The 15,519-nt window shown below is 42.1% G+C and overlaps 1 protein-coding gene across 2 annotated transcripts in view; it reads right to left on the reverse strand.

Moving 5' to 3' along the window:
* Positions 1-760: 760 nt before the first annotated feature.
* SLCO3A1 (solute carrier organic anion transporter family member 3A1) overlaps positions 761-15,519 on the reverse strand; it is a 384,823-nt gene continuing 370,064 nt past the window's right edge. For both annotated transcript variants that reach the window (XM_056571877.1, XM_056571876.1), the window contains exon 10: positions 761-4,425. In XM_056571877.1, the coding sequence (XP_056427852.1) occupies positions 4,046-4,425 (380 nt within the window). In that variant the 3' untranslated portion in view covers positions 761-4,045. The remainder of the gene's footprint in view (positions 4,426-15,519) is intronic.

A 15,519-nucleotide genomic window follows, 5' to 3' on the forward strand; every position in this document is an offset into this window, starting at 1 on the left:
TGGAATATGAAACTACACTGTAATTTCATACTTCCCAGGTGGTGCCATGATTGGCTTGATTGGTCATGGCCTATCACGGCATCGTCCGGGAAATATGAAATGTAGTTTAGTTTTTCTGGGAGCCTGGCCGGCTCCACTGCCCCAGCCCCTCATTCCCCCCCCACCTCCGCTCATGTCCTTCTCTGTATTCCCCCCCGCTCATGTCAACCTCCCTCCACTCATGCCCGCCACCGCTCTCCCCCCCTCCCCCTCCACTCATGTCCCCCGCCGCTCTCCGCCCTCCCCCTCCACTCATGTCCACTGCCGCTCCTCCCCCTCCCCCTCCACTCATGTCCCCCGCCGCTCCCACATCTCCCACCCGCCGGCTACCTGAGCTGTTAAGGACTACAACTCCAAGCATGCCCTTTCACTGAGGACATGCTGGGAGTTGTAGTTGCAACGGCTGGGAGTTGCGTGTTGGCGGGTGGACGAGGAACGGAACTGGCCGTCTCCCAGGGATATGAAACTACAGTGTAATTTCATATCTCCCAGCCTGGGCTGTGATTGGCCGAGACCGACCAGCCAATTACAGTCCAGGCCGAGAAATATGAAATTACACTGTACTTTCATATTTCTGGGAGCCTGCCGGCTCCACTGCCCTGGCCGCTCATCTGTCCCCCGCCGTCCATCTCTCCCCCCCCCCCGCCGCCCATCTCTCATCTCTCCCCCGCTGCCGCCGCTCATCTCCCCCCCCCCCCCCCCCCCGCTGCCGCTGCTCATCTCTTCCCCGATGAGCGGCGGTGGCGGAGAGATGAGTGGCGGCGACTTTTTAAATCTGCTCACGTACGGGAGTTTTGTACTCCAGGTCCAAGCAGATTTGTGACTTTTTGAAGGGGGTTTGTGACCTTTTTTTGTCTACGTGGGACTTTCGCACATCATAAATACCTGACCACTGCAAAGTGAAAACTGAAATTTGCTTAGGTAAGGCTGTTTGTAACTTTTTGATTACCCACAAAAGTCGCACAAAAAAGTGCTTAGGTGCATGTGCGGCTTTTTGAGCGACTTTTGTAAGCAAAGAAAGGATCTAAATACCTTGATAAATGTCCCCCATTAGGTGTAAACGTTGGTTAAAATTTACCAACGTACACCTGAACGTGCAAAAAGCAATGTGTAAACATAGTCTAAGAGTCACCTACCTGCCACAATCAATCAACGGTTAAAACAGTGTTGGACTTGCTTGTACACATAGGCCCACATTTATCATTGTAGTGTAAGTGAAGCATTTTTTACACCTTTTTTTTTTTGTATGCTGGTAATGTGTAGGAGCACCAAATTTATTAAATGGTCAAAGAACATTTGATAAATTTTGTGCAGGTCACATTTTCCGAAATTTCGGTCTTCACATACACCAAAAAGCTACACCATGTCTGGGCTGTTGTAGTTTTAGAGAATTTTCAGTGACTTTGCATCTTTTTTTGCTCCTTTTTACAAAAAGGTGCAATGATAAATCCCTTCCATATCATGTGTATTGCCAAAATCTGTGGATTGCAACTCAAAATCAGCAGAAATGTGGAAACAAAAAGGGGCAAAAAAGGCCCAAAAACCCTTCTTGCTCCTTTTTTGCCCCTTTTTTAGACACAAAAAAACTGTCTAAAGACAATGATAAATGTGGCCCATAAAGCGTATCTGTTGTTTCAGAACATTTTCAAAAACCTGCCTGGTTTTGTTGGATTAACCCTTCAGAGTGGTGACAAGGTTATTTGAGTGCTCTCACTGCTGGTATTGAGCCCCTGAGTGTCCCCTTCATGGTAAACAGCTATTTTGCATTCTCTCAGGGATGGAACCAGAGCTGTGCTGTTTGCCAGCAGCACACATACAAAAAATTTATTTCCCTTAGTTGTCTGGCTAATCACAGCACATAACCTACTCCTTAATGATATAGTGATGGTAAAAGCTCCCTGGACTGAACAGGGTGGCATTCTGCTTGGGATGTTTCATGGTACAGTACTACAGATAACATGTGAAGGGAGAACAGGTTACTGATGCACTGGCTTTATAAGGTGTTATGTGAGCAAAAATGAAAAGAATAAAAACAGCAGCACAGTAAGGAATAGGTTAAACTAAGCTGCTGCTTGATAGGGTAAAGGAAGATTACATTCAGGGGGCAACACTGTGTACACACAGCAGTAAAAACACAAGGGACAGCTGTCCAAAACTGTATAGATGGTCAGACATTAGAGCAAAGCTTTGATTTACCTTTAAGGGACAGTGTGGAACCTCTGGAGGCTCACATAACGAAGGTACACAGCCTAGGCTCTATATGTCCTGCACATAGCATTAGTTAAGCCCTATCCTTGATTCCTGTGTTCTGTCTTGGTGTTTCTGCTACTAGAGGCCGAATGAGTCTTACAACTGGCAGTGAACTGCAGATTGCAGAAAAGTGAGACATCTAGTAGCCAAGACTTTAGAAATGTTGTGGGGTAAGGATTTATTTGTGTTTTAAGTAATTTACAAATATGTAAGGAATCGCATAGGCTATCAAGTTGTTTGAAACAGTGTATGTAAAAAAAAATGGATGTAAAGCTTGCCTTTAGTACCAGCAATAGTGGATTGAGAAAGTAAATATATTTAAAGTGCTCAGTCTCCTATTATTGCAGAATATTGCACTTTATTTGTAAACCAGCGTTCTATCCTCAGACAATGAATTTCCCTTTGATTCCTCTTAAAGTCCTGCTTACTCTTGCATTTTATATTGTTTTTGATTCTTGTAATAAAAAGTTAGCACAGCCAAAGTCTGAGATTTCAAAGTTGGCATCAGTCGACATCTGATCCATCCATTTGCATCTTAGTTTTGGAGCATCTCAAAAGCACAGCATGCTGCTTTATTGGCCCAGTTTCCTCCCAATAATACATTAATGATCTATTCAAATCTTATGCTTAATAGTAGAAAGCATATGAGTATGATCTATTACTTTGAAGCAAATCTGTAAAATGGTTGGGGAAAAAAAAATATTAGAAAGGAGAACATCAAAAAATTCACCAAATGACAAAAAAAAAGAAACAAACAAAAAAACAAAAAAAAAACAATGTAAAGTATTTCATTCTTCCTCCTTATCACCTATGAAGAAAAAAAAAACGGATGAAACATTGTTTTACTATAGTGAAGAACAAGTGCAGCTTCATAAATTCTACAAGAACATACAGTATAATGTAGACTCGTCATATTTTGAGAACTGCAGATATTGAGAGGGGAATGAGCTGGTATACAAGTCAAAGGTTTCAGTTGTGTTCTATTTCTTGTATGAATTGGAAAAAAAACGTACAATAACACTAAGTTTAAAAGAGCACTCTTTAGTAACGCATAAAACAGACCCCTTTGACGATTCCTTCTCTGCTTATGGCAAGTATTTTTAAATCCTGGCAAAGGAAGACGGAATCATGTCCTACTGAACAGAGATCTATGAACCCTTATCAATGGGATACAATCTTGTGTGACAGTACAGGGTAACATTTCAATCAATAATCTGGTCAAAGTAAAAAGGTAGAAGTAATAAAAACATGGATTTTTTTTAGTGCTCTCTTAATATCTTGAAAGTCATAGCTTTGATTAGGATTTTGTAAAGCCTGGGCCCGGTTGCCATTCACAGCGATGAGAGAGCAGATTTTGTAGAGTATTTAAAGGGTACAGTCAGCCATTATCCAGCAAATGGGTTGCACTTCAGAATGCAGCAAATGCATGATGCCACTAAATTCAATGCTGGATTCTTACCAGCTTTTGATAGTTTACGAGCCTGTGGGGCTCTCCATTAGACAAGCTAAATAGACGGGTTGCAATTTCCAACATGCTGGAAGATCAGATGCTGAAGACCTGAGAACTAACAGCTTTATCTCTGTCTACTTTTCCTTTTTTATACCATTTTAATAAGCATATGAACCAAATACCATCCAATGTCCAATGCAAAAGAAACAAATTATATTTATATAATTATATATATATTTGTTTTCCTTTAAAAAATAAAGAATCTCTTGCGTGGACAACAGATAGAGTCAGTCCACCCATCTTTTATTATAAAACAGACTCCATGTTTTCACACCACTCATGGTCTTCCAGGTTATAGATGAATTTTGTCCTGTTAGTTTTATTTTGGGAGATAGAGTCTCGACCAAGGTTATCTAATGTCAACGTTGATGCAAAAAATTCACTCGTAGTAAGCCCTCCCACATGGTTTTTTATGTATCTCTTATAGTTTTTCCTCAGGCATTGCCATGTCGTGGTATACAGGATAAAAGCTAAGGACTTCAGGGTTATAGCGATGCTGACATACAGATATCTATAGGCAACATTGTCATACAGCGCACAGGCTCCCTGTTCTCCACAAAATGTGCTCCAAAACAGACATGTAGAATCGATCCCAGCTCCAAAGATGAGTGGTGGAGGTATAAATCCTGTAGGACGGATAATAAAATACATAAATAATAGTATAGTAAGAACATGACTTGCAGTAGTAGTAGCTTTATTACATATCAAGGATTTAAAGGGGTACTCCGGTGAAAAACTTTTTTATTTTTTTTTTATCAACTGGTGCCAGAAAGTTAAACAGATTTGTAAATTACTTCTATTAAAAAATCTTAGTCCTTCCTGTACTTATTAGCTGCTGAATACTACAGTGGAAATTATTTTCCGTTTGGAACACAGAGCTGTCTGCTGACATCATGAGCGCAGTGCTCTCTGCTGACATCTCTGTCCATTTTTAGGAACTGTCCAGGGTAAAAGGAAATCCCCATAGCAAACATATTCTGTTCTGGACAGTTCATAAAATGGACAGAGATGTCAGCAGAGAGCACTGTGTTCGTGATGTCAGCAGAAAGTTCTGTGTTTCAAAAAGAAAAGAATTTCCGCTGTAGTATTCAGCAGCTAATAAGTACAGGAAGGATTAAGATTTTTTTAATAGAAGTAATTTACAAATCTGTTTAACTCTCTGGCACCAGTTGATTTAAAAAAAAAAGTTTTTCACTGAAGTACCCGTTTAAAGTTCATCGCCAATATTTTGCCAGGTCAAAACTATATGTGATGAAAACCATTACATAAGGTTTTGCTGAAAGAGGATTTCACACCTCATACAAACCTCACCTAGCATATACGCACATCAAAATATGACACCAAGCAATGTTTTATAGCTGAACATTCTAACACATAAAACATCCTTTAACCCCTTAAAGGGGTACTCCCATGGAAAACTTTTTTTTTTTTTTTTTTTTAAATAAACTGGTGCCAGAAAGCTAAACAGATTTGTAAATAACTTCTATTAAAAAATCTTAATCCTTCCAGTACTTTTTAGGGGCTATATATACTACAGAGGAAATGCTTTACTTTTTAGATTTCTCTGAAGTCATGACCACAGTGCTCTCTGCTGACCTCTGATGTCCATTTTAGGAACTGTCCAGAGCAGGAGAAAATCCCCATAACAAACATATGCTGCTCTGGACAGTTCCTAAAATGGACAGCAGAGGTCAGCAGAGAGCACTGTGGTCATGACATCAGAGAAATCTAAAAAAGTAAAGCATTTCCTCTGTAGTATATAGCCCCTAAAAAGTACTGGAAGGATTAAGATTTTTTTTATAGAAGTAATTTACAAATCTGTTTAGCTTTCTGGCACCAATTGATTTAAAAAAAAAAAGTTTTCCACGGGAGTACCCCTTTAAGGACTCAGCCCATTTTTACTTTAAAGGGGTACTCCACCCCTAGACATCTTATCCCCTATCCAAAGGATAGGGGATAAGATGTCAGATCGCCGCGGTGCCGCTGCTGGGGAGCCCCAGGATCCCCGCTGCGGCACTGCGCTATCATTACAGCACAGAGCGAGTTCGCTCTGCACGTAATGACGCGCAATACAGGGGCCGGAGCATCGTTACATCACGGCTCCGCCCCTCGTGACGTCACGGCCCACCCCTTTCAATACAAGTCTATGGGAGGGGGCGCGGCGGTCGCCACGCCCCCTGGCATAGACTTGCATTAAGGGGACAGGCTGTGATGTCATGAGGGGCGGAGCCATGATGTCACACGGCTCCGTCCCCTGTATCGCCCGTCATTAAGCACAGAGCGAACTCGCTCTGTGCTGTAATGATAGCGCAGTGTCGCAGTGGGGATCCCAGGGCTCCCCAGCAGTGGCACTGCGGCAATCTGACATCTTATCCCCTATCCTTTGGATAGGGGATAAGATGTCTAGGGGCAGAGTACCCCTTTAGGGACTCAAAACTATTTTCATTTTTGCACTTTTGTTTTTTTCTCCTCACCTTCTAAAAATCATAACTTGTTCAATTTTGCACCTACAGACCCATATAAGGGCTTGTTTTTTGCATCAACAATTGTATTTTGTAATTAAATTATTTATTTTATAACAAAATCTGCGGCGAAACAAAAAAAAATTGTGGGGTGAAATTAAAAAAAAAACAATGTTGATACTTTTTAGGGATTTTGTTTCTACACAATGCACTTTTTGGGAAAAATTACACCTTACCTTTATTCTGTAGGTCCATACGGTTACAGGGATACCCAATTTTAATTTTTCTGCGTACAGGGCTATATGATGGCTCCTTTTTTTGCACTGTGCTCTGTAGTTTTATTGGTACCATTTTTGTTTTGATGGGACCTTTTGACTTTTTATTAATATTTTTATGGTATATATGCTCAATTCCGGACTTTGGTATTTTTTACGTGTACACCATCGACCATGCGGTTTAGCTAATCTTATATTTTAATAGTTTGGACATTTACACAAGCGACGGTACCACATATTATTTTTTTTATTACATTATTTTATAAAAAAGAATAGGATAAGGGGAATAATTCAAACTTTTATTAGGGGGAAGCTTATCCACATTTATTCTCTTTTTTTTAACACTTTTTACTTTTTTTTTGTAGCCCCCACAGGGGGCTAAATCATGCAATCTTTTGATTGCATACACTCATCAATGCTATGCCATAGAACTGATCAATGTTATCAGTGCTCTGCTGCTCCAGCCTGCTTAGCAGGCTTGGAGCAGTAGATTGCCGATCGAACAACAACAAGGCAGGTGAGGACCTCCCGTTGTCCAGTAAGCTGATCGGGACAATTCTGTCAAAGTAGTTCTGATCAGCTCCGCTGAGCTGCCGGGATAGTTTTACTTTCACTTTAGATGCCGCAATCAACTTTGATCGCCGGGCATCGGCCCGATCGGCGGTGCCCAGCATTAACCCTGGGTCCTGGCTGCTGATAGCAGTCAGGACCCACGGGGTTTGAAGCGTTCTCCACTCATGAGAATGTTTTAAACCCTGGTAACGGGATCAGGGCATAAAGGTACACCCTGCGTCCTTAAGGACTCGGGAACTGGGGTGTACCTGTACAAACTGCATCATTATCTGGTTAAACAAATAAAAGTATCATCTCTAAAACCTTGTCTTTTTCTATTTATGTGTTAGTGTTGCTTTTAGCAATTTTCTATGTGAAACCTATTTCTGCAATGTTGCTCTGTCACAAACATTGATATCTGTTTTAACCCATTTATTGTCATATGTTTTGTTTTTCAAGGCAAATTGCTTTCATAATGTTATCCTGATGCATTCACTTCTACGCATTGTGCTTTAATGACCTTCCCATTTAGTTTATATGCAACACATTTTACACACTGCTAGCTGGAAACAACCAACATCTTTTGGTAAACTCTGTGTTGGATTTCTCTACTTGATTTTATTTAAAACAATTTACTTTACTATGTGTTTGCTGTATATATTACAATGCTAGGACATTTAGCTATTAAACAAACATTATTTAGTATTGCTTTCCTCTTGCCAACTGAGGCGTTGGCAGGAGGCAGCACGCATTGACAAACAAAATGGTCATCCGAATGCCCCTGCCGTCTGTGTTGCTCCCTGCTGTTATGTATGCACCTGATTGAAGATTAAAGATTTTTATGATTCTTGGTGATTGCCATTTTTCTATCTTTACATCGTATTTCTTCTGTTGCTAGTTAGAGATGAGCACTGCCTGAATGACAAGATAATGGTGCGGTTCCTGTGTTGGTATCGTGACCAGGTGTAAACAATGACTTGTCCAGCATTGCCGGAGCTGTTTTTATATGACTTATAATACATGATCCACCATAGGTGACAGTCATAGTTCTCCTTCTCCCTCACTCTAAACACAGATTTTCATGCCTACAAAACCTTTTCATAGAAGTGACTGAGTTATTGCCAAACTATATGTTTCTTTGGTGCATGTGGCAACAGTAAAAATAGGATGAAAGAAGCTCAGGCAAGATCGCTGCCCCCAAAGTCATGAAAAAGTAGATATGAAAAGTCAGAAATGTGCAATGCTAAGCGCATCATGATCCTTTCCTAAATAACCACAATGTCTTTATTCCACAGTCAATTAATTTTTTCACTACTGACACTTTTACTGCTAACAAACAGGTTCATTTCCCCAAAGCCTTTACATTCACTAGTTATATGCATAGCCCGCAGAAATACAGCTATTGTGTTATAATAGCAAGCTCCACATCAACTTATTAAAAATTGTTCTGCCTGTGGCTTCAGCAGTGGAAACTAGATGAGAGCTGTGCAGGGTATTATGTAATTTATTATCCTTATAATCATTACTTGTAGAGATCACAATCTTACACAAAGGAGAGTTCTCATATTGTCCATTGAACAGCCAACATGTTGTTACTATTTACTTGTCAAACTGCCTTTGGCAAAAAAAGAAAACATAGTTCTTTGTTAGATATTCAGATCATAAGTTGAAGAACCTCAGGGACCTTCATGAGACATGTATTTGATAGGTTTAAAAATTAAGGAACCCCTTTGTTCATAATGGAGCTAAATTCAGTTTATAATCTGTTAAATATCTGACAGTCCCTGGAGTACATTTGTGAAGATGGAAGTAGGTGACCTAGTTGTCATCACTGCCAGATATGGCAGCTCGTCGTGGTGTCTTGCCTGCCAAGTCTCATTAATATTCACTAGGTCTTTGTGATTTGGATTCGGTCTCACTAATTTCTACCTTCACTACTCATACTGAATTTGCTCATGAAAAATGGCACTTTCTCCTTACGATACTCCAAACACACAAAATCTCATATAGCTGGCTTTCTGGACATAGTAGTAGGTTTCTGGGAGCAGAACCCTGCCAGTGAGAAAAAGGCAGAACCATAACTGTGGAGATCTGTTTACTTTTGCACTGATAACTCAAAAAATATACACTGTTGTCCTTCCTGCTGTTATCATAACCTCAAGGAAAAATATTCTCTTGTTGGGCTAACCTAAGCATCTACAGCAAGGCTAAATACATATTTTTACTACAGCCTACCCCCTTGATGTGGCCTTACTTGTATCCCAAAAGTCCTACCTGGCGCACACTTGTCATCATGATACATCATCTGCTGTTACCATACATGCATCCACCAGTGACCCCTACTGAGCATACTGCTCCCACTGATGCCTGAAAAAAATGTTGACAAAGGTCCTGCCCATGGTTTATCTCAGCTTTTGGTCTGGATAGCTGAGTGGAAAACATGTTTTGTTTTGTTTTTGCCAGAAAGTTAAACAGATTTGAAAATTACTTCTATTTAAAAATGTTAACCCTTCCAGTTCTTTTCAGCTTCTGTATACTACAGAGGAAGTTCTTTTCTTTATGAATTTCTTTCAAGTCTGACCACAGTGCTCTCTGCTGACAGGAACATGTCCAGAGCAGGATAGGTTTGCTATGGAGATTTGTTCCTACTCTGGACAGCTCCTGACATGGACAGAGCTGTCAACAGAGAGAGCTGTGGTCAGACAGAAAAGAACTCCAGAAATAAATATAACTTCCTCTGTAGTATACAGCAGCTGATACTGGAAGGATTAAGATTTTTAAATCAAAGTAATTTACAAATCTGTTTAACTTTCTGGGACCAGTTGATTTGAAAAAAAAAATAAAAATAAAAAAATAATATATATATATACATATATATATATATATATATATATATATATATATATATATACACACACACACACACACACACACACACACACACACACACCATATATTCTCGAGTATAAGCCGAGTCTGAAAACACCCCCTCGGCTTATACTCGAGTGCGGCCTTTGACATCATCCAGCCCCCCCCTCACCCCCTTTAGTTCTGTGCTCACCTCTGCTCGGCGGGACGTTAGGGTGCACTGGTCCGGTGCTGCAAGACTGTCCAGTGGGGAGGTCTTCCGTTGGGATAGTGGTTCCGGGCTGTCCATCTTCACCGGGGGGCCTCTTCTCCGTGCTTCGGGCCCGGCCCCGGAATAGTCACTTTGCCTTGATGACGCAGAGGGACGTTCATTACCAACGTCCCTCTGTGTCGTCGTCAAGGCAACGCCTCTATTCCGGGCCCGAAACGCGGAGAAGAGGCCCCACGGTGAAGATGGATAGCCCGGAACCACTATCCCACCAGATGACCTCCCCATCAGACAGTCCTGCAGCACCGGACTAGCGCACTAAAGTACAGAACTACAGTGAGTACAGAACTAAAGGGGGTGAGAGGGGGGGGGCTGGATGATGTCGAAGGCCGCAGTGGTCTTCAACCTGCGGACCTCCAGAGGTGTCAAAACTACAACTCCCAGCAAGTCCAGACAGCCAATGGCTGCCCGGGATTGCTGGGAGTTGTAGTTTTGAAACATCTGGAGGTCCGCAGGTTGAAGACCACTGTATCAGACATTGACAAGCGGTGATGATGAAGGTGGGGGGGGGGGTTGATGACGTGGTGATGATGACAAGGGGATGATGAAGGGGGGGTGTGGGATGATGATAAGGGGATGATGAAGGGGGGGTGTGGGATGATGACAAGGGGATGATGAAGGGGGGTGTGGGATGATGACAAGGGGATGATGAAGGGGTGTGTGGGATGATGACAAGAGGATGATGAAGGGGGTGTGTGGGATTATGACAAGGGGATGATGAAGGGGGGTGTGGGTTGATGACAGGGGGATGATGACAGGGGGATGATGAAGGGGGGTGGGGATGATGACAAGGGGATGATGAAGGGGGGAGGGGATGATGACAAGGGGATGATGAAGGGGGTGTGTGGGATGATGACAAGGGGATGATGAAGGGGGGGTGTGGGATGATGACAAGGGGATGGTGAAGGGGGGTGGGGATGATGACAAGGGGATGATGAAGGGGGGGAGGGGATGATGACAAGGGGATGATGAAGGGGGGGGTGGGATGATGATAAGGGGATGATGAAGGGGGGTTTGGGATGATGACAAGGGGATGATGAAGGGGGGTGTGGGATGATGACAAGGGGATGATGAAGGGGGGGTGTGGGATGATGACAAGGGGATGATGAAGGGGGGGGTGTGGGATGATGACAAGGGGATGATGAAGGGGGGATGATGACAGGGTGATGATGATGAGGGTGTTAATGACGGGGGTCTGGATGATGACAGGGGGGGATGATGAAGGGGGGATGATGACAGGCGGTGATGATGAAGGGGGGATGATGACAGGGTGATGATGATGAGGGTATTAATGACGGGGGTCTGGATGATGACAGGGGGGATGATGTATTTCCCACCCTAGGCTTATACTTGAGTCAATAACTTTTCCTGGGATCTTGGGGTAAATTAGGGGCCTCGGCTTATATTCGGGTTGGCTTATACTCAAGTATATACAGTATAAGTATATATATATATATATATATATATATATATATATATATATATTTTTTTTTTTTTTTTTTTTTTTTTTTACACCGGAGTACCCTATTAATAGAAGTAATTTACAAATCTGTTTGACTTTCTGGCACCAGTTGATTTTGAATTATTTTTTTTTTTTTCTACTGGAGTACCCCTTTAAGTACATTTAAGAATACATTGTAACATTTGTGTATACTGGTCCCTAATGGTCATTGTGGTATTAAAGAAGTAAAGCTTAGCCACCATTTAATCTTTCAATATTCTATTGCCTGGCAACAAAAAGAGATGACATCTAATTGTATATTTACTTTGCATGGGATCATTAGTATAATTGTAATGGGTATTAAAGGAATGAACAATAATTTACTTTCAATCCTGCTGTTTAAAAGTAATATTCAAGGGCTTAAAGCCTGTACTATTATTATTCTGTATTATTATGTTTTCCTATTTGCTCTTGGAAACACAAGTAAAAATGATTGCTCAATTATTATAATTGCGAACATCACCCACAGTGGAGCAAAGATGATTCTAAGTCATAAATTAAACTTTGGGATCTGGTAACAGCCCAGTATTATTTTATATTGTATTTGGGATTTTTTGTTATCTAAACTTGATCTGCTTTCGGATAAATGAGAAAAACACTATGGGAAAAATAATATTATAAATATAAAGCAGCATACACTTTACCTGATCTGTTTAACTACATTTGTGATGTTCTGTTAAGACAACTTTTATAGTTGTAAAATAGAGGTGGCCGAATTATATATTATTATTGTATTGGCGTTTTCTCATACCTTCACAAATTATTTATCAATCTAATGGACACTCAACTTGCTAAGGTTTACAAAATGAGGACTTATAGGAAATGCCTAAAAAGGACCTGTTGTGGCAGAAAAATGTATCTTAGTAATTGTTAAAGTATTTTCTGTGGTGTACACTAGTGTTGCTCGTGAATATTATTTGCAAATATAGCACTATATATTCGTAATTACGAATATTTTTTTTTTTTCCCACAGTACTCATCACAGTGATCATCCCTTTTAAAGGTGTATCAACCTGCTTCTTTACGCAAACTACTACACTTCCTCCAGTAAGCCACTATAAAATGTTTTGCTGGTAGTTTAAGCTACGTCTACGCATACACAGCCCATGCATGTCAGTATCACCAGTCCAGGAATCATATAATTACATTTTATTTCAAAATTATCAAACTTCATTGAAACATTTTTAAATTTAATTTAAAACCACCACCTTCCTGTCACTACCAGTCAGCATTCTCCTGCTGTATGCTATTGCCATTTCATGCTGTACACTAGTAACATCAGTCAGCCCCCACCTGCTGTATGTTGAGCCAGGCCTACATGTACACATTCCCTCATCCACTAAAAAGGATAACATTTTTAGCACACTTGGAAGAAGCCACTGCATCTTCCCATGCCTCTGTGTGAATATTAACACCAGCAGGCATCTGCCGACAACCAGGGATACCTTATTAGGTTAGACAGGGGTCTAGAGCTGTCAGGTAGCATTATAAATATGTTTAGGGGCTTGTTTCATTGCCGTTTAAAGTGAAACAGAGCCGAACTGAACTTGTGATTTCTGAAAAGTTTGTTGAGTCCGGCAAATTGAATTTTTCAAAAGTTCGCTCAACTCTAATCAGGGGAAGTACAGACATCTCTTCCATCATCTTTTTATACCCAGGACTTTATCTATAACAAGGGGACATCCTCTAAAACTAGAGGAAAAAAGATTCCACACCAGCACAGACGGTGGTTCTTTACTGTAAGAGCAGTAAAACTATGAAACTCTGCCAAAAGAAGTGTTAACGGTGAACATCATAAAAAGGGGCTTTAATGCATTTCTGGAGCATATTTCTGCAGGTTATTGTGAAAAAGGTTGCTGATCCAAGGATTTATTCTGATTGCCAGATTTGGAATCAAGAAGAAATTTTAGTCCTTAAAATGAGTAAACTGTCTTTTCATGAACAACACTTCTGGAACAACACTGTAGGGTAATAGGCAGACACCAGTGCCTTATTTCTGGTAGCTGGACCTTTGGCCCAGAAAAAAAGAGGAGTGTCCATAACTTTCTTTGAAGTTGGAGGAGTTTTTACAGGTTCTTGTAATCGTAGTTATTAGTATATCATTTATAGCTAATGAAATGTGTGCACATCTGTTTTATAAGCTTTCAATATATCACTTTATGATTTATCACTTGATTTATTATGGTTTTCTAATTTGACCATAAAAATATATGATATGTCTGTAAATAAGTGAATAATATGATATTCTTTATATAATAATATGATATTATTATTATTATTGGTTTTGCCTTGTTTTTGTGGTGTGGTGTTGATTTGTCACACAATTTGTCACAGTTGCTGTTTAGAGACTTTTCATTTTGACTTTTGCTTTAGATACTTTTTCTTAAACTGTGTAGCCATGCCATATCCTGGTCAACTTTTTTCAATGGTGTTAAATTTATTGTCACGATGCCGGCTGGCAGGTAGTGGATCCTCTGTGTCAGAGAGGGATTGGCGAGGACCGCGCTAGTGGACCGGTTCTAAGCCACTACAGGTTTTCACCAGAGCCCGCCGCAAAGCGGGATGGTCTTGCTGCGGCGGTAGTGACCAGGTCGTATCCACTAGCAACGGCTCACCTCTCTGACTGCTGAAGATGCTGAAGATAGGCGAGGTACAAGGGAGTAGGCAGAAGCAAGGTCGGACGTAGCAGAAGGTCGGGGGCAGGCGGCAAGGATCGTAGTCAGGGGCAACGGCAGGAGGTCAGGAACACGGACTAGGAACAGACAAGGGAACGCTTTCACTAGGCACAAGTGCAACAAGATCCGGCCAGGGAGTGCAGGGGAAGTGAGGTGATATAGGGAAGTGCACAGGTGGGAGCCAATTAAGCTAATTGGGAAGATTGGGCCAGGCACCATCATTGGTGCACTGGCCCTTTAAATCGCAGAGACCCGGCGCGCGCGCGCCCTAGGGAGCGGGGCCGCGCGCGCCGGGACAGGACCGAGGGAGAGCGAGTCAGGTACGGGGGCCGGGGTGCGCATCGCGAGCGGGCGCTATCCGCATCGCGAATCGCATCCCGGCTGAAGGCGGGACCGCAGCGCACCCGGTCAGAGGATCTGACCGGGGCGCTGCAACAACGAAGATGAGGCGAGCGCTCCGGGGAGGAACGGGGACCCGGAGCGCTCGGCGTAACAGTACCCCCCCCCTTGGGTCTCCCCCTCTTCTTGGGGCCAAAGAACCAGAGGAAAAAAAACTCAATTTTTCCGTGATGAGGTCCGATGCAAATTAGGAGGGGTTCTGTGTGGAAACGTACGAGACAGTCCAATCTTTTATTGTAAAAACAATAGATGTAGAGGGGTCTGGCGAGACTGGTCACAGGAACGTAGAACCTGTTGATGAGAGAGGCCAAAAAAAATTTTCCTGCAGATCCAGAATCCAAGAAGAGCATAGTAGAGAAGGAGAAGGTAGAGGCAGATATCCGCACAGGCACAGTAAGGCGTGGAGAAGCAGAGTTGACATCAAGAACTGTGTCACCTTTGTGCGGAGTCAGCGTACGTCTTTCCAGGCGGGGAGGACGGATAGGACAATCCTTCAGGAAGTGTTCGGTACCGGCATAGTACAGGCAAAGATTCTCCATGCGGCGTCGTGTCCTCTCTTGAGGTGTCAAGCAAGACCGGTCAACTTGCATAGCCTCCGCGGCGGGAAGCACAGGAACAGATTGCAGAGGACCAGAGGAGAGAGGAGCCGGAGAGAAAAAACGCTTCGTGCGAACAAAGTCCATATCCAGGCGGAGCTCCAGACGCCATCCGGAAGAACGC

This window comes from Hyla sarda, chromosome 4, assembly GCF_029499605.1.
Source record: "Hyla sarda isolate aHylSar1 chromosome 4, aHylSar1.hap1, whole genome shotgun sequence".
Lineage (NCBI taxonomy): Eukaryota > Metazoa > Chordata > Amphibia > Anura > Hylidae > Hyla > Hyla sarda.